The sequence below is a fragment of the Dysidea avara genome, chromosome 11 (assembly GCF_963678975.1).
Source record: "Dysidea avara chromosome 11, odDysAvar1.4, whole genome shotgun sequence".
Classification (NCBI taxonomy): Eukaryota; Metazoa; Porifera; class Demospongiae; order Dictyoceratida; family Dysideidae; genus Dysidea; species Dysidea avara.
Window position 1 is genome coordinate 1,835,746 of NC_089282.1, and position 18,007 is coordinate 1,853,752.

At 39.7% G+C, this 18,007-nt stretch overlaps 1 protein-coding gene across 4 annotated transcripts; it reads right to left on the reverse strand.

Moving 5' to 3' along the window:
• Positions 1–1,410: 1,410 nt before the first annotated feature.
• Positions 1,411–17,469, reverse strand: LOC136239485 (dipeptidyl peptidase 9-like). Of its 4 annotated transcripts, none has more exons than XR_010693479.1 (10): positions 17,157–17,469; positions 14,177–14,354; positions 5,359–5,499; positions 3,463–4,120; positions 3,371–3,410; positions 3,242–3,324; positions 1,894–1,922; positions 1,750–1,798; positions 1,594–1,701; positions 1,411–1,550 (listed from the first exon to the last, which is right to left on the reverse strand). XR_010693479.1 is itself a non-coding variant. In XM_066030231.1 (10 exons), exons 8-10 carry the CDS (start codon positions 1,827–1,829, stop codon positions 1,469–1,471), a joined length of 270 nt encoding a protein of 89 aa, XP_065886303.1. In that variant the 5' UTR covers positions 1,830–1,847; positions 1,894–1,922; positions 3,242–3,324; positions 3,371–3,410; positions 3,463–4,120; positions 5,359–5,499; positions 14,177–14,354; positions 17,157–17,469; the 3' UTR covers positions 1,411–1,468. The 4 variants fall into 4 exon arrangements, 3 of the variants coding, with proteins under 3 accessions (XP_065886303.1, XP_065886304.1, XP_065886305.1); XM_066030231.1 differs by having other exon boundaries at positions 1,750–1,847; XM_066030232.1 differs by having other exon boundaries at positions 1,750–1,847; positions 3,463–4,383.
• Between the last annotated feature and the right edge of the window lie 538 nt (positions 17,470–18,007).

Sequence of the window (18,007 nt, forward strand, 5' to 3'; positions counted from 1 at the left end):
GTGATAACTAGAAATTATTTCTGTAATTGCCACAAAAGATCGAGATACTCTAATAAAACAGTCAGCTGGTACAATTTAGATTTCAAATATAATGCTAGTTATCTGCAAGTGTTAAAACCAGCATGTTCCTCACTGAAAATCTATGATAGCTATACTAATACATCAGTGTTCATTGAACTACTAGCTATCCGTTGAGCTAGCTAATAGTTGTATAAGGAATTTGACAAGCTAAATGTTTCTACAATGTGACTTGCTGATCTATTTTGAAATCAGTAATTCTAAAACTAGTTAGCTAGCTGGTTGTTTTTTTTTGCCTACTGACCGACCCATTTTGTTGTAAATAAGTCCGAGCAACAACTTTTCAAATAGGTATGGCCTTACAAAGGTCAAAAACGATGTATTTCCAAGTCTAGGGAAACAAATTTTGTGTTGGATTACGGAGTACAGAGCTAGGTGTCAGATTACAGAGGTTGTTTTCTACACAAAAGTATTGGTAAATGACATTATGGTTGGATTAGATAGGATTATGCAGGTGTCGGATTCGACTGCAATCATCTTAAAATATATGATTTATGTGAATGACTGCTCTATTATAGCAGTTTGAATTATGTGAAAATTTTCGTACAAGTTTTGTGAACGAAAAAAGTAAATTACACTACTTGTTTATTGTTCTCTCTCCCATTACAGCCATCACTTATGGGTGTATCAAGATCCCTCACTGGTCTCAAAGGTGTTTCATTCCATTGGATGGTTTCTCTCAACTCAACCAACAGCAACTGGAAGTTTCTCAGCCAGTTAGTAACTATTGTTACTGTATAGCGTGCATTGACCGGGCAACTAAAGCCTTTTAACTTTCAAACAGGTTGTTGTGATATACCACTTCACTGGCTTTATAATTAGGTTTCAGCCCCTTTTGTTGAATGGCTTTACTACTGTGTGAACACCTGCTAGAATAGTTGACTGTTGTATTAGAGTATTTGAACTTTTGACTGTTCTCAAGTCTCTTGATCTTCCAGTGGTCAGTGACAGTTTTGATCTGGCAACTGTTGGGTTTGCTCTGTCTCGCAGACACACTATTGTACTTTAGTGACTGTGAGTAATGCCAAGAAAAACAAGCATTGAAATCTGACACACCTGTAGGCATTTTGGTCTGTATGGTTTGACAAGGTAAGCACACACAATCAACTTTTGAGCATTTTACTGAGTATATCTGCAATTATGTCACATGGCGGTAATAGTGTTTGTACAGAGAAGTACTGGGAAAGATACCTCTCTGTACAAACAGAGAGGTATCTGGCAGTTTGCTATGATAACATTTGTAAATTCAAACAAAAACACAGGTGAGGCATATAAAATAATATATAGCTTTATACTTACAAGGTATCAAGAATATCGTGAGACTAGGCAGACTAGTAGTACTTTTAAGAATTAAACAATTATGAGATATTCGACAGCTACTAAAAAAATGTTATTTCAAGAAGGTCATTATGGTGGCCTCATAGTGTCTGGTGCTGTAGTAATACCTGGTGATGTCACTCACCACAGTAGACCTATAACACAATATAAACACTATTACACTAACAGCTATCTCACCTGTAACAGGGTTTGGTTATGACAACCAGACAGTCCACCAACTGAGATGTGTGCTTGAAGAACACATTTTCATCATTCATCACATGGATTAGTAGTAGTCGATTTGGTCTGTAAGAAGATGGGAGTGGCTATTACAGTACGGGTGGGGCTCCTTACTCTGCAGGTAGTTTCTGTGCATGTGCCATACTGAACTCTCCCTGTAGTCCTAATAGGAACAATATCTCAAATGTCCACATGTCCCAATATACTAGTATCTAGACCACAGAAGGGTGAAATACTCACATTTCATTGGCTACTTACAGGTATCTAAATCCTGTAGATCCCTGTGTCTGGGGAGATACAAAACATGGCAATTACATACCTGTAACCTGTAACATAGCATGGGTGTTTAATTGGATAGCAAAAGTTACAGGGAAGTGTATTGGGCTTGTTTCTACTAATGAAAGCTACATTTCTGGTGTCACAGGCAGCTGTGAAGGTACAACAACAAGCTGTGGTCTAAATTAGTTAGACATCAAAACACAGGATTTCAGAGAATTTAGAAACCCTCAGGTCCTGCATGTAGTAGCATCCTCGCTTCACTCATGCGCCACAACACAGGGCCTTTCAGAACCCTGTGTTTCGATGCCTAACTATCATACAGTACAACAGTACTGTATAGTAAGGATCACAAAGGAGTAGGCATGGCCCACGAAATAACATCACCCAAAAACCAGCCTCAATTTTCCCTGACGATGATGAGGCAGTATTGGTTAGGTAAAACTAAGCCCAAACAAGCTTTCAGATCAACACAAAACACTTTCAAAAAGTTGCTACGGAAATTTAATTAAAAAATTTATTTAACAGAATTTTCTAGTGATTGGCTGACTGATGCCTTAAAGAATATTGCTGCAAGAACTACTGCAAGAAATGGACTGCCAACCAAGAAGGCTTTCAGGAATCTGATCCAGTAACTCTCCATTATGTCTTTGGAGATATAATGCTAAGACTGTCCTCCGCTACTGGGCCCTCCACCCAGTTGTGGAGGAAGACGTTTGACTTGTTTACGTTTTGTGTGTGTTTTTTGTGTATTAACAAATAATTTCTGATGCCTTCAGACAATAACTTGATAATGACTACGGCTACAGGCTGGATTTTTTCACTGTTCAATGTCGCTTCAGCCCAAGAAGTGCCTTTTGGCATACCACAGCACGTAAAATGCATTCTTCATGGACCCCCTTCATCTTTGCTGACAGCAAAAGGTATCAATTTGGTGGTAGCATGTGATGGCTTCCCTTTGTAATGGAAATCGTCCGTACTTTTCATAGTGGCTATTTTGATTACAAAGGTGCTTAAATGGTTATTGATTTGTACTGCTGTGTAAAGGGTTGAACATAGCTGACAACAAAGTGTAATGGATACTTCACTTTTCAGACAATAATTGATATAACTGGGATAGGCAGCACCATTTTTTTCAGTATGCGTGGATTGCAGAGGTGCTTTTTGAACATTTCTTGATATAACACTTCTTATAGTTTTACTGTGATTTAATATCATGCACTACTCCAGCTTGTTTCAGTACTTTTTATCGATATGCTATGGTCAATCCCTACTCTAGTTGAAAATTCCAAAAAAATTTGTGTACTTGTTATATACAGTAGCTACTTACAACAGGATTAGTGGTGGGGCGACTGAGGTACAACCAGTGTCATAATCCTCCCACATTGTCACTGGTGCTCCAGCAATGGCCACCTACAACAATACACTACCACCTTCTCTATCTAGACACACTCCTCACCTTGAAGATGTTTGCTCTCTGTGCTAGACACATGATGGACCTACAAGATGACAATAGTAACAGCTGCAGCAGTAAGGGGGTGGGGCTAGTACCATAGGACCAGCCATGAACTGCTAATCTGGACAGGTCAATACACTGCTCCTGTTGGGCTACATGTAGTAGTCCTGTCACCTGATCCTGGTTTCCAGAAACCGGTAGAGTATATTCAAGCAGTTAAAAATATATTTTGCATTGATTTGCAAATGCACAAGATGTCCAGATTGAGAATTGAGATACTCTAATAGAGCAGTCAACCACTCTAATAAAGCAGACAGTTTCAGAAAAGCAGTGTAGCACGCACCTATGTACATATATAACTATAAATAAGGATTTTTTTGTACTTTATCAGTGATATTGGCAGATATTCTCAGCTGGCAGTTACTTTTAGAGTGTTCACCAAAAGTCTAGCTATGCTCCTGACCAGAAACCAGTCACCAAAAATCCTGGAGCTGCCTATGCAGGCTCATGTGAACCAGTCACTGGCAGGCCCATAGTCTCATCCCGCAATTCCATGTGCCCTCACTGATCTAAGCCAGTACTTCTAGTATGCAGGATATCATAGTGTAACGTATTCTAATAAGACCCATACACCTTGCTCCACACAGCAATGGTATCCATGGTGATGAAGTCATCTCCCTGCCAGTAATGGATGTCTCTCTCACAAGAATGGATAGCAAGTAACTTCATCTGACCTCCAGTACCATCATACAACTGTATGACATCAGTGAAGTAACACAACATACATACAAGTAATGTTAGAATAGACAACATCATAACTGTCACTATTAAACAACTGTACATGTACATGCTTGAACACACAAGATGGTTTCAAGAACTTGGAAAACTGTGATACAGACAGACATAGTCATGCACACACACACATACAGATACAGTGGAACCTGTTAATTGGGACACTTGAAAACGAGGACACCTGTGATACTTGGTGATGGTCCTATAGTATCCTTTAGCCTGACCTGAAAAATCAGGACACCTTGATAATCAAACACTTTGTTCCCAGGGTGTCCTTAATACACGACAGACACACAAATACAGACATACACACAAACAGATGGATACACAGACATACACACATACAGATGGATACACAGACATACACACAAACAGATGGATACACAGACATACACACATACAGATGGATACACAGACATACACACATACAGATGGATACACAGACATGCACAAAATTAAAGGTTTTTGCAATTGAATTCGGCGGCTTTGCAATTGAATTCGTCCCATTTGCAATTGAGTTCGTCACTTTTGCAATTGAATTAGTCCCATTTGCAATTGAATTTGTCAGTTTTGCAACTGATCATGAATTCGTCCCGTTTGCAATGTTTGTAATTGAATTCGTCGGTTTTGCAATAGAATTTGTCACTTTTGCAGTTAAATTCGTCTGTAACAAGAATGGCAGCTGGAGAAAACATGAAAACATGGTGTAGCAGCTGCTACAAGAACTTGTTCAAGTACAACAGTAGTAAACAACTCTTTATAAGGCAATAATTCTTCCTCTACAGCCTATCCACCAACATTCCAAACTCTACTACGCCATTCACGATGGGTGTGGTCACTTGAGAGCAAGCTAATTAACTTGTCAGACAGCTATCAACTTCGTGTACTACCAACTTCAATTACCTTCTAGTGTCTCAAGTGTAACTCTCCATGGTGTAAATAATTCATCTCTTGATGAACGGTTGGTTTCTTGGAGCCATTCTGTTTATGACGAATTGTAATGCAAACGCGACGAATTCTATTGCAAAACCGACGAATTCAACTGCAACCGACGAATTCAATTGCAAACGGGACGAATTCTATTGCAAAACCAACGAATTCAATTGCAAAACCAACAAATTCAATTGCAAACGGGACAAATTCAATCGCAAAACCGACGAATTCAAATACAAAAATCTGTAATACAGACATAGGCATACCTGCCAAGCTTGTTCACTGACTACTAACACAGAATCAACAGAAAATGATTACATAATCACCATGCCATGGATACAGTGTAACTGACTTGTCCTCATGCACCACCTCTGGTTGTTCCACTGATACATGGTAATACCATATTACTGAAATATTAGAAGTTAAAAAAAACTGAGAATTATTAAAATACATGAATTGTATTAGGACATTAACGTTGTTGCTGTGAATCTCACAAAATTTGTACAGTCTAAAATCTAAAATGCTAACTATGCCATCCATTCAAACTGTGTTGTTTGGTTTGCAGACCTCATGAGGTGTTGTGCGTACAAATCACATACAAACCTCATGAGTATTATAAACTATTACTTTATAAAATATTTGGATCACATTCCTTGTACCACACTAAGACCATAATAGATAATAATGCAACTACATTTTTCACCTTCTTAAATTGTTAGACAATGCCAGGGGCATACTGAGGTAGTTAATCAACATATTTAAGCACTGCACGTAAGCATTCACATGATCACGTTCAAAAATCATATGTGCATTTGAAAGCAACCTGAAATCGACTGTAAAGAAGTGCTGGGTCAGAGTTTGACAAACCAGAAATAAACATCATGTGATCAAGTCTTTAACTGCTATACATCCAGAAAACTGGACTTGAAATAAAACAAGCTAAAAACACAAAAAGTTTTGCAAACTTAAATGTTTCAAACAAGTATAGTGTTCAGCAATCTCTTTGAAATATAGATTTATTCATCGTCACGAAACATATACTATCTGAACATGTATAAAACTTTTAACATAACAAGAACCTAAACACTACAAAACACTGAATCATTTCGTTTCCCGTCACACTTGTATGTGATACCTATATCAGCTGAATTATCAGCTCATGACAAACAAGATGGTATTAAGAAAATTTTGATAGGACAAAATACAGCTGAATTTACAGTTTCAAGGTACAACATGAAGTTCTGGTTTGATCGAAGGATGGGACCATTAAAATTGAAATTTTATGGTGAGTATCTAAACGGTGCTTGTAGCTTTTAAATAACTTTAACAGTCTTTGCATTATGGGAGTTTCAGTGTTTAAGCGGCAAAATCCAGTTTACCAGATAATGTATTTTCAGTGCTTGTGTTTTCAAAAACAGTTGCAGGTTGAAGGGTTAACAGAATGTTAATAGCTGTAGACCTCATAATAGTGTGCAAGCTTAGTCTGGCAGCATCTGCCCCTTTGTATCATAGAGGAAGGGTCTGGTGTTTATAGTAGATGGTCTTGTGTAAGTTGTGTTACTACCACTATAATGGTAGAGCCAATCAAACCACAATATCAAGTATTACTGTGTAGTTTGTACCATGAATAACACAATAACCATGGTGACTAAATTTGGAATAGTTGGAAAACAGCTGATATTCTCTGAGCAAGACTCTGAGGTACACCCACCACAATGGCATATGTTGAGAAGTGTGAAACTTCGTGCTTTCTTTCAATGAGTTACAAAGCCGAAACAGGAAACTGATTTATTGTATATGATACACACAATTTGAAACCACATTTGCATTCAGGTCGCACAAGTACCATATACCAGAGTCAATTATTACTGCCTGACATAGGCCATTTGTCAGGCAAATATCATGCATGGCCGACTACAATGGAGCCTGCCTGACAAAATGTCAGATCAAAATACAAAGATGTGTAGGGTTGTGTAGGTTGTGTAGTTTTTTAGTGCACTGATAAGTAACACAATAATGATTGTACCATTATACATACTAAGGTTAAGTAAATCTATTGGAGTATTCCCCGAATGCCAAATTGTGTAAAGCAGCAGTGTATCAATGTCAGGGTAAAGCTTTAGTTTGCCTGACATTTTCACTGGGGTTTTTTAAAAATTATAATTGTCTCTGCCGTATACTACTGTCAACACACCGAGGGAAACTTTTAGTTGGTCAGGCCATTCTATAGATGTTGAAATTGCTACTAATATGCATGGTGTTGCCTAAGAGAGGAGTGGCTGCACAGTGTGCAAAGCATGAGCAATCTAGGGACATGCCCCACCCCAGGAAAATTTTGATACTCAGATATGCAATTTTAGCGATATTTCACTGCTAGCTAAATAAATACGCTCAGATCACCTAACCTACCCTTCTTATTCTTAAGACATTCTATATTGTAATTGTAGACCTGACATACAGGGGGACACAGCCATTATGGCTGTAGTATAAATTAGAAGTTCAAGGGGTCTGAAGGTGTAACCCCCAGGATTTGCAATTTAAAGGCTTCAAAATGCTACAAAACTAGCAATGACTTACAACTTCTTTTTCCCAAGATTTTTCACAAATTTCACAGGGAATAGTTTATAATTTAGTAAACACACATGGTTGTTAAGCACATATCACCTGTTAAGTGCACTTGATATACTTATGCTAGACACCTGTTTCTTCAGCACATATAGCTGAAACCACTACTCAAGCTGGAACAATGTAATTCAGAAGAAGACAACCATTAGAATAAAGCAGAAGTGTCACAGTACACTTGGTGTCTCAATGTGTCTAGCACATACTACCACCTGCTTGACCATTTGTAATAACAATAACTGCACCCAGCAGTATTGCTGTTTCCTTGATGAAACAAAGTATGTGTTTGACTGAATACTGGTATTCAAATCACTTGCAACACGAGGCACACATGAATAATGCTCTCCTAACAGAACTCCTTGTCATATCACATCTGCTTAACAACCATAGTGAATTCGACAATAAAATCCTCCAAAATTATAAGCACATGTGCCTAATAACTGGAGTCTATGGTATGTGTGTAAGAGTCTGCACACTTAATGACTATGTCATGACCTACAGTGTCCATACAGTCATTGTTATTGTGCATGCACATATGTAGTACTGAGCTTAGTTTAATTTCTAGAGATGAATGGGATACTGAGTTCTAAAATTTGTATGTTCTATTAGAGCATTTCTCTGAAATTTGGGCAAACAACACCTGAGTTAACCATGGACTTTCGAAGATTCAGTACTGCAAAATAAGAACATCAGAAAAAAGTGATTTGTATATGACTCACGTGAGTAAAACCACAATCGAAATTAAATACATGGCAAGAATTTTGAAATACAGAAATGCGACTTGTTGCTGTCTTTCATTTCATAATAAGTAAGCCACTGTAGTTACGGTTTTCATTTAACCTTCTCAAAGTAGCCCAGTGAACAGACTCAGTGTGTAATTTTAGACTGTTATCCCACCTCCTATCACCATGCATGCCCATAATGTGTATGCGTACATTCCCAAAAGTTCTTTGTGAGTTTAAGGGTTAATGTTCACCCCTTGTTTCCATGCTCTTTTTTCTATCAAACTTAAAAATTCCTAATTCAGTTTTCCTTAGCTATGTTTCCTTTTTTTGTAACATAATTATGACTAGTGAACCTACGCACCTGTGCATATTGCATCAAAAGAAAGAATGGCAACAGATCTAATGTTTTCATCTGAACACGTGCCTCAACTGTCAATTTACTGACCCAAAAGCAATGCTTCATTTTCAGCTACAGTGTATTCAGCCCGTTACCCAGAGTAACAAATAAAGAACACTAGGGGAAGTACCTCCACATGCAATCAATCCAGTTACCATGGAAAATATGGATAATTCTTATTTGGAAGTCATCATGCACTACTGCAAATTGGCATATTGGGCTGTCAGCAAAAAGAAATGGAACACAAAAGAGGACAAAGATAAGTCCATGGTGGGTGCATTGTACATACGATCATATGCCAAAAGGCACCTGTCGGCTGAAGCGACATTGAGCAGTGAAAAAATGAATTCCGTAACCTTTACCATTGCATTACGCTTATCTGAAGGTATCAGGCAGGCAGACAGGCTGGCTGGTGGGTGGGCGGGCGGACAGGCAGGCAGGCAAGCAATATGACACATTGTATATTCACTAATCATGTTAGTGTCAGTCTCTCACAAGTGATGTTCTTAAAATCTTACTATGGTTCTTCATTTGGTTTGAAATATTCACTAATTGACACTCATGACATATGTATTTTCTAGCATCTGAACGTAGTGAAAGAGCAGGAAAATAAGCTCCCACATAAATGGGGTTATGGTATTGTGTCACGTCATCACGTGACGCAAGGAGTATATAAGTGTTGTGTGGTGTGAAATCATTCAATCTATGCCACATGTACGATGTAAGGAGGTTGGCTGAATTTGTCATTCTCAAAGTCTTATCATCGACTAATCGTTAGATATGGAGGACAAGCTAGACGCGATGATGGCGGAATTCCGCGACACTAAGAAGGAGCAGGAGCAGAAGTTCTCATCGTCCCTGAATGAGTTCAAGCGGGAGATGAACGTAACCCAGGAGAAAACCGTGCGGCAGTTTTCGAAGAGAATCGGCTTGTCCACCTACGAGTTTAGGAGGAAAGGAAATGAGCACCAATTTAACTTTAACTGTGGCATCGAGGACGCCATCGACAGCGCCAAGTCCAAGCTCACCAGGATCAAGCCTGCAGACGAGGAGACAAAGGAGGCTGTGAAGAGAGCGGAGATGAGCTTTGATGAAGGTATGAAGACCCTTATCATCATGTAAAACATATTAAGATATCTGACCGCTCCGATTTGAGCTGGGCGACCGTGAAACACTACATGGCAGACCCGCTGGCAGATGGGCCCGACGACGAGAAGGAGATTGCCAGGTCCAAAAAGGAGGCCCAGAAGGAACAGGAGCGGGCCCAGGCAAAGAAGGGTGCTAAACGTGGTGGTGGAAAGTTTGGGAGGTCAAGGCAGGACCACTTCCAACGGGACTACAGATTTGATCCTTACAATGATTTTAGTAGAAGGGAGCAGTTTGCTTCGCAACCACCAATGCCTCAGCAGCAGTTTAGACCCCGTGTGTTGGGGCCATGTTTCCATTGTGGTGCATATGGCCACATCCAGTCAACTTGTACTGCGCCACCAAGACAATATCCTTTGTTACAGCCTGTGGTAAGTACCAGTGCTGAGTTAAAGGTACCTGCATGTGTTGATAATGTCTGTCTGTGTGATGAGTTGTATGTGGACAATGTGTATATGGGGTCTGGTTTAGATCATGAATGTGTTAATACTACTGTATGTCATCATGAGGACATCAGAGCATGTGCTAGTAAAGGGGAAGCCTGCCCCCTAGTATTGAACAAAAGTGTTGATAAGGTCACTACTGATACAAAGAGGGATATAAAGCATGTCAATAGGGTGAAGTGTGATGAAGTGGTACTCAATGGCAGTACTGAATTTAGAAATGAGTGTATAGTGGTAGAGGACCACTGTAATGATAGGGATCTGACAATCAGGTTCTGGGAGTCAGACAGTGCAGAGCCCCAAATTACACATGTGCAGGGCCGTCTAAAACAAAGATCAAGTTTCTGGAAAGATGTGTTGCATGCCCCACCACCCATACTTGATTGCATAGAGACTGGTATCGCCTGCTCTTAAAGTTTATTCCCCCGTCCTGGTCGCAGCCTAATCACCAGTCAGCTAAGTTACATAGAGAGTTTGTAGATGAGGCAGTGGAGAGCCTTCTGAATAATTGCTGCATTGCTAGAGTTCAGGAAATGCCTTACCTATGTAGTCCCCTTTCTGTCGTGGCGAAGTCAGAAGGCAAATTACGTTAAGTCCTTAACCTAAAGCACCTGAATAAGTTTCTGCATGTTAGTAGTTTTAATATGAAGACCTGCGCACTGCCACCCTAATGTTTGAGAAAGGTGAGTACATGTTTAAATTTGACCTCAAGTCGGGTTATCATCATGTTGATGTACACCCAGACAGCCATATGTTTTTGGGCTTCCAGTGGGAGATTAAGAGTGTCAAAAACTATTTTGTTTTTACTGTACTACCTTTTGGACTGTCCACAGCCTGTTATTTGTTTACAAAACTCCTGAGACCATTAGTCAGGTACTGGAGGGGACGTGGACTGAAAGCAATAATATACCTTGACGATGGGATTGTGGCGGTCCAAGGCCTTGAGAGGGCCCTGCATGAGAGTGTGCTAGTCAAAGGGGACCTTGAGAAGGCTGGATTGGTGGTCAATGTGGAAAAGACCAATTGGATGCCATCTAATAATATAGAATGGCTGCTTGGATTCCAATAGACCTGTCAAAAAGCGAGTTTTCTATTCCCGAGGGCAAGATTAAGGCCCTCAAGTGTAGGCTGCAGGAGGTACAGAGTGTTACGTAGGTATGTGCAGGCTAGGTAACTGGCTAGTGTGATTGGTAAAATAAACTCAATGTCCCTTGGCCTCTGGGTCCCGTCTCCCGCTTGATGACGCGTAACATGTATGCCACTTTAAATACTAGATCGTCTTGGTGCCAAAAGCTGGAACTCTCGGCAGAGGCTGCAGAAGAGGTGAGATTCTGGCTTAATAGCTTGGAGTCTTTTAATGGGCAGGATATTTGGCCTAAGCCGTCGGCAGTCTGGGTGGTGTATTCGGATGCTAGTGGTACGGGATATGGGGGGTACACGGTCGAGCATGGAAACCTGGCCAGTGGTCAAACGAAGAGGCAGCTCAAAGCTCGACGTGGCATGAGTTGCATGCAGTGAGGTTAGTGTTAGAGTCATTTAAACGCAAGCTTAAAAAACGAAAGAATACGATGGTTTACTGACAATCAAAATGTAGTGAGTATTGTACAGCATGGTAGCCCCAAACCCCTCCTGCAAACCGAGGCCTTGAGTATTTTCTCTACTTGTGCCAGTAGCCACATTCGAAACAAACCCGAATGGATACCAAAAGAGGAAAACGAGCAGGCAGATTACTACAGCAGGGTTGTGGATTATGATGACTGGGTGCTAAACCCAAATGGTTGGATGGCATATGGGGCCCCCACACTATCGATAGGTTTGTGAGCCCTAGGAATGCTCAACTCAATAGGTTTAACTCCAGATTTTGTGCACCAGGTGCAGAAGCAGTTGACGCTTTTACCTGTAGTTGGATGGAGGATAACAATTGGTGGGTCCCGCCCATCCATTTGGTACCGAGGGCTGTCAGACATGCCTGGATTACAAAATCCCAAGGCACCTTAGTCATCCCAAAGTGGTTGTCTTCCCCCTTTTGGCCATTACTATTTCCTGATGGTACAGAGCCAGCAGAGTTTGTGGCGGCATGGATCAAGTTGCCACTATATGATGGACTGATTTTGCCGGGTATACTAGGTTCAAGCCTGTTTAAGTCAACTCCCAACACCTCAGTGATTGCCGTGAGATAAGATTTCAGTGTCCTAGAGCATGCTATTATGTGACAGGAATTAGTGGAGGCAAAAAAAAAAAATTCAACCTAAAAAAAAAAAAAGTAATTTAATTTTTTTTTAAATGATACAGTGAAACCTGTCTAATCAGGTCACTGCATAAAGAGGCCACCTGTCTAAACTGGCCATTATAAAAATCCCCAGATGTGCCAACTGTGTACAAAGTGACCTGCGTAATGCAGCCACCTCCTTAATGAGGTCAGAAAAATTTGTCCCTATGATGACTGGAATAGACAGGTTTCACTGTAGTAATTTTTGTGGTAGTAGATATACGGGCAGACGTTCTCAGTTCTAAATGGCAAGTCAGCCAGAGGCAAGCTGCATGGAACGCAGTCCAATCCTGGTCAAATTATGTTGGTAGCAGTCCACTGTGGTCAAGCTGTGTTGGTCACAGTTCGATGACAGTGCAGTTGTGTGTACGTTTATATGTTAGTAAAAAAAAATTGTGTTGGTCACAGTATTAGCTCAATGTTAGCTAAGCTATGGTTCAATATGAGTCAAATCGCGTTGGTCACAGTGTCAGTGCAGCTGTGTGTATGCTCGTATGTTAGTCGAATTGTGTAGGTCACAGTTTAGTCTGTGTTGGGGTTACAAGGGGTAGTGGTGTGGGAGGTTTCCACGGCAAATTTGAATTCCATGTTGATTAATGGGAAGTTCAGAATGCATAAATTAATGGAAAAAGATCAAAACCCTAAATCATGGAAAATGATATACATATAATGTACATGTTGGTTTATAGTATCCTATACCCATAATAAAATATGACTGTTTTATTAGAGTGGTTGACTCCTCTATGTAGTAAAATAGTTGTATGACAATAATAAAAGTGGAGGAGAGACTTGTAGACCCATGCATAGACCCATGCATATGTAATTAAAAGTGTCTGCAAACTGAAGTATATGTAGCTACCAAGTGTGGTGGTTGCACTAACCGTTGTATACAGGAGTACACAAGCATCAAGTGGTGACACGAGCTTTTACACATCCAATTCATGAATAAAACTTATGTGTCTCTTAATTATGGTTCCATAGCTACATAAGTGGACTAGCTACAATATTCATGATGCATGTACACCTCAGTACATGCACTATGTGTAACATACACTACACATGTACACACACACGCAAGTATGCACACACACACACACACTACACACACACTACACACACACACTACACACACACACACACACTACACACACACTACACACACACACTACACACACACACACACACTACACACACACTACACACACACTACACACACACACACACACTACACACACACTACACACACACACTACACACACACACACACACTACACACACACTACACACACACTACACACACACACACACACTACACACACACTACACACACACACTACACACACACACACACACACACACACACACACACTACACACACACTACACACACACACACACACTACACACACACTACACACACACACTACACACACACACACACACTACACACACACAAAGTGTACATATCAGAATAATAACATACATCAAATATCTTATTAGTGGTGGTGTCATCAGGTGGATTAGTGATGGTGAACATTGCCTTTTCTCCTTATCCCCTTCCTCTCCGCCACCTTCCACAGGCTATTGTCGTACTTCTTCACACCAAATATCACTGTTAGTACTGAGTTGTACATCACTGTGGTCTTGTGCCTGACTCCAGACTGTGTGGTGAATACAAGTTAATATGTGCTGGTTGATACTTACAATATAAGACCATCTGTGGGACTATATATCGGTCCTCTTATCAATAATGTGTGTTGAGGACCTACTGTACTTGATATGGTCACTATAATGAGGTACATGGCTACCAATGAGGTAACGGAAGTATGCATTTACGATCTATTAGACAAAGCAGTACTCTTATTAATAAGGCCATGAAGTACTTAATATGGCTTCCACAACCACACTAAACAGGGGCGGATCTAGGATTTATAAAAGGGGGGGCTAACTCAAGGTACTAATCTCTTGGGTGGAGGTGTGCTAAAGCATGCTGGAACTAGGGGTCTGTGGGGGTCTGGGGACATGTCCCCCAAGGAAATTTTTGAAAAATAGATGCTAAATACTGCAATTTGGAGACATAAAATGCATATTTCTGCCTGTAGATATTTTATATACTGCCTTTAGATATAAATGGCTCTCTGCAGCATTTGCTAATGGAAAGGTTTGGGTATAGGTTCAGACAACCAAGTACATGATGCATCCTCTCATAATTGCATGCATGATAGCTAGAATAATAATGTTGAAACCTAGAAAATTTTGAAATTTTAATGATACAAGATTGAATCCAAGAGCATTTTAAATGGAAATTGTGTACCTGAATTAAGTATACTACACAAGCTAAGTAGATGAACAAGCCTTTTAAACAGACCAATGCACTTCATTGTGTGTATAGGCGCAGGAAGATTCCATAGCAGAACCAACTTTTTTGCACACTGAATGTTCTATTAGAGAAGTTAGGTGACTGTTCTTACTAGAGTATCTCGATCTTGTACACCTCCAATGTTGATCCGGGTCCTTGTTGTATAACCTTTAGCATAAATCCACTAACTATGCCTTGGAAAGATGTTTATAAGGTGGTTTTATGAGTATTTGTATTATTAGTGATCATATAATTATGCTAAGACAAAATTTCAATATAATCCTCAGCATGTTGATTATGTAAAGCCTAAAAGTGAAGGGGGGGCTTCAGCCCCCAAAGCCCACCCCCTAGATCCGCCCCTGCTAAATAACAGACATGACAAAGTGTTGCTTAATAAGAAAAGTGGATGTAGATTTTGGAATTATCTTGACTAATATATACAACATCTCCAGTACAATTGTACATATACTGGTTTATGTGCTAGTGTGGATAAACCTGTCCGGTAACCTTTAACAGGTTATTGTTGACACTGCCGCAGAGCCAATCAAAATAGTTGACACATATAATGACACAACACCACTTGGGATAGAACAACTGTTGCTAAGGACACATGTTGTTTTTGCAGTGAGAAAATATATTGCAGTTCAATTTATTATCACAAATGTAAAGATGGGTTAGCTTATGTGTTGTCAATAGGTACATGTGGGTAGTTCAACAAACTATTGGTGAAGATTACCAGACGGTATTTACCACACCCACACTAAACACCAGTTGGCTCACAAGACTATATATGATGTTGTTACCTGCAGTAAACTAGGCAGATGCTAGCAGCATCGCGGGGCGAGCCTGAAGGGAATGAGTGTTTTATATTATTATCTTTGTGGTTGTTTAGCTTGTAAATATCTCATGTACCTCTAGCATTAACTTTAAAAAAAAATTTAGAAGCTATGGCTAGGTAATATGTTGTGGGTAATTCATTTATTCATGATTATTATAGTTTTACAGGTAATGCTGCTTGGAGTATAGGTCATAATTGAATGTTGGTCTTATTATCTAGCCATTCATACTAATGGAAGATAAGCACATTATATAAAAGTACGGGGTTGAAATGTGGTTTGAGCACCAGTAGGAAAAAGGACAGGAAAAGCACAGGTAATGTACCGTTCACATTGGAATTCATTTAAGGAATTTTCTCCTCTGGCTGGCCATGTTACTATAGTTGATTGCAATGAATGTCTGATATTTTGCTCATCGGTCATGGTCTGAGGAATGGTTGGAACAAAAGTTCTACATACATATATCTGGGTTGTTGTGATCTTCTGTTATGTTTGTAGGTGAATCAGGTTGCTTTACATGTGTAGGTCAGATGGCACGGATACTGTAGGTACATTTGTAAGATGATCATTTCATGTAAAGCTGATATATTATCATGATTGATTGTAATATTACTGAAGTATACATTATTTGCTATCAACCACTGCAAGGCAGTCAGTATCTTTGATCGTCGCACACATATAACTGGTGAAATTAACATTTGTTCTACTTTTGACAATCCCTACAAAAGGAAGTGTTAAATGGTTATTAGACATCATGTGTGTGAGGAACATAACTTACAATAAGTTCTGGACCAGAATCCATATTATTAGCAGCAGAAAATAGCTTTGGGACATGGCTATCATTGTGACAACGTCTACAGGTACTTATGTCAATTATTGAAATGCTTGGGAATTTTTCAAGACATATTGAACAGTGCCAATTCAGCATGAAATTCTGTAATCTTGGCAATGACTGCAGGGTCACTAATGTCAACTGGTACATGACGTTGGACATGTTGTGATTGGTCCACATTCACATCAGCATTTGTTACTACACCAACATTTGAAGTACATCAATATGAACAAATCATGAAAATGAGTCACAATAGTTGTTAGTGTGATATGCACATATAAACCATCTGCAAGAATGTGGTAGTGAATTTAGACCATAATCAGTTGTATTTTTTATCAGTTGTATAGGATTCAGTTTAATATTTTATGAACAGCAATTACTAATCTATTATACTCAAATATTTTTGTGAGTTTTACAAATTTATATACAAACGTACTAATCCTGCCTTCTCTGCAGTATGATTGTGTCCCTTTACTCTTGTGTAAATTGAGCACGTCTTCTCTGATATTCTCTTCGTCTTTCTTCTGCTACCTGTGAAGTTTCTTGATCTCTTCTCAATCTATACTGCTCTCTTCTCAAAGGCGTTCTTCCCTATCCATCATGGACAACGAAGTTTATTTCATGGCTGACAACATGTGCCGCGGCGTGGTAGACGAGACGAGCAGTGCTGTAATCTACGCCGTTTATTTTCCGTGACATGGTCGATGACACGAGCATATATGGAGGTGCCGTAGTCTACGCCGTTTATATTTCCGTGACATGGTCGATGACACGAGCATATATGGAAGTGCTGTAATCTACGCCGTTTATTTTTCCGTGACATGGTCGATGACACGAGCATATATGGAAGTGCTGTAATCTTCGCCGTTTACTTTACCGTGGCATGGAGTATAGTGGGCATTAATTCGGTAAGTTTTCCGATTTCTTTTGTAATTGTTTGCGCATGGTTGATGACACAAATTTACGTGGGCAACTCGCTAGTGTGGGGCTCGCTCAGGCTCGCCCCAACTAGAGTATTGTCTCCAACATACTAGTAAGGTTTCTGATTGGAGGATCTCCTCATCACTAACCTACAAGTTGTATCATGGTAGATGTAACACAATAATATATACTCTACACTAAACATTTATAACAGTACAAAGTGATCTTCGACATATCAACCCCTTCAAGCTCCTTTATAATATTACTCAGTGAACCACTCAGCCTATATGCCATTTTTATAATAGCATCATATAGCTGATGTAAAGTGTTGATGATTTAAATGTGGACACACAAAGTGTTTCATGT

Excerpts from the sequence above, each read along its gene's own strand:
- LOC136239485 (XM_066030233.1), bottom strand. The coding sequence starts at position 1,829 with ATGTGGACATTTGAGATATTGTTCCTATTAGGACTACAGGGAGAGTTC. Across the intron at positions 1,702-1,749 it reads GCACAGAAACTACCTGCAGA|ACCAAATCGACTACTACTAA; the intron begins GTAAGGAGCCCC and ends ATCTTCTTACAG. Across the intron at positions 1,551-1,593 it reads ATAACCAAACCCTGTTACAG|GTCTACTGTGGTGAGTGACA; the intron begins GTGAGATAGCTG and ends ATTGTGTTATAG.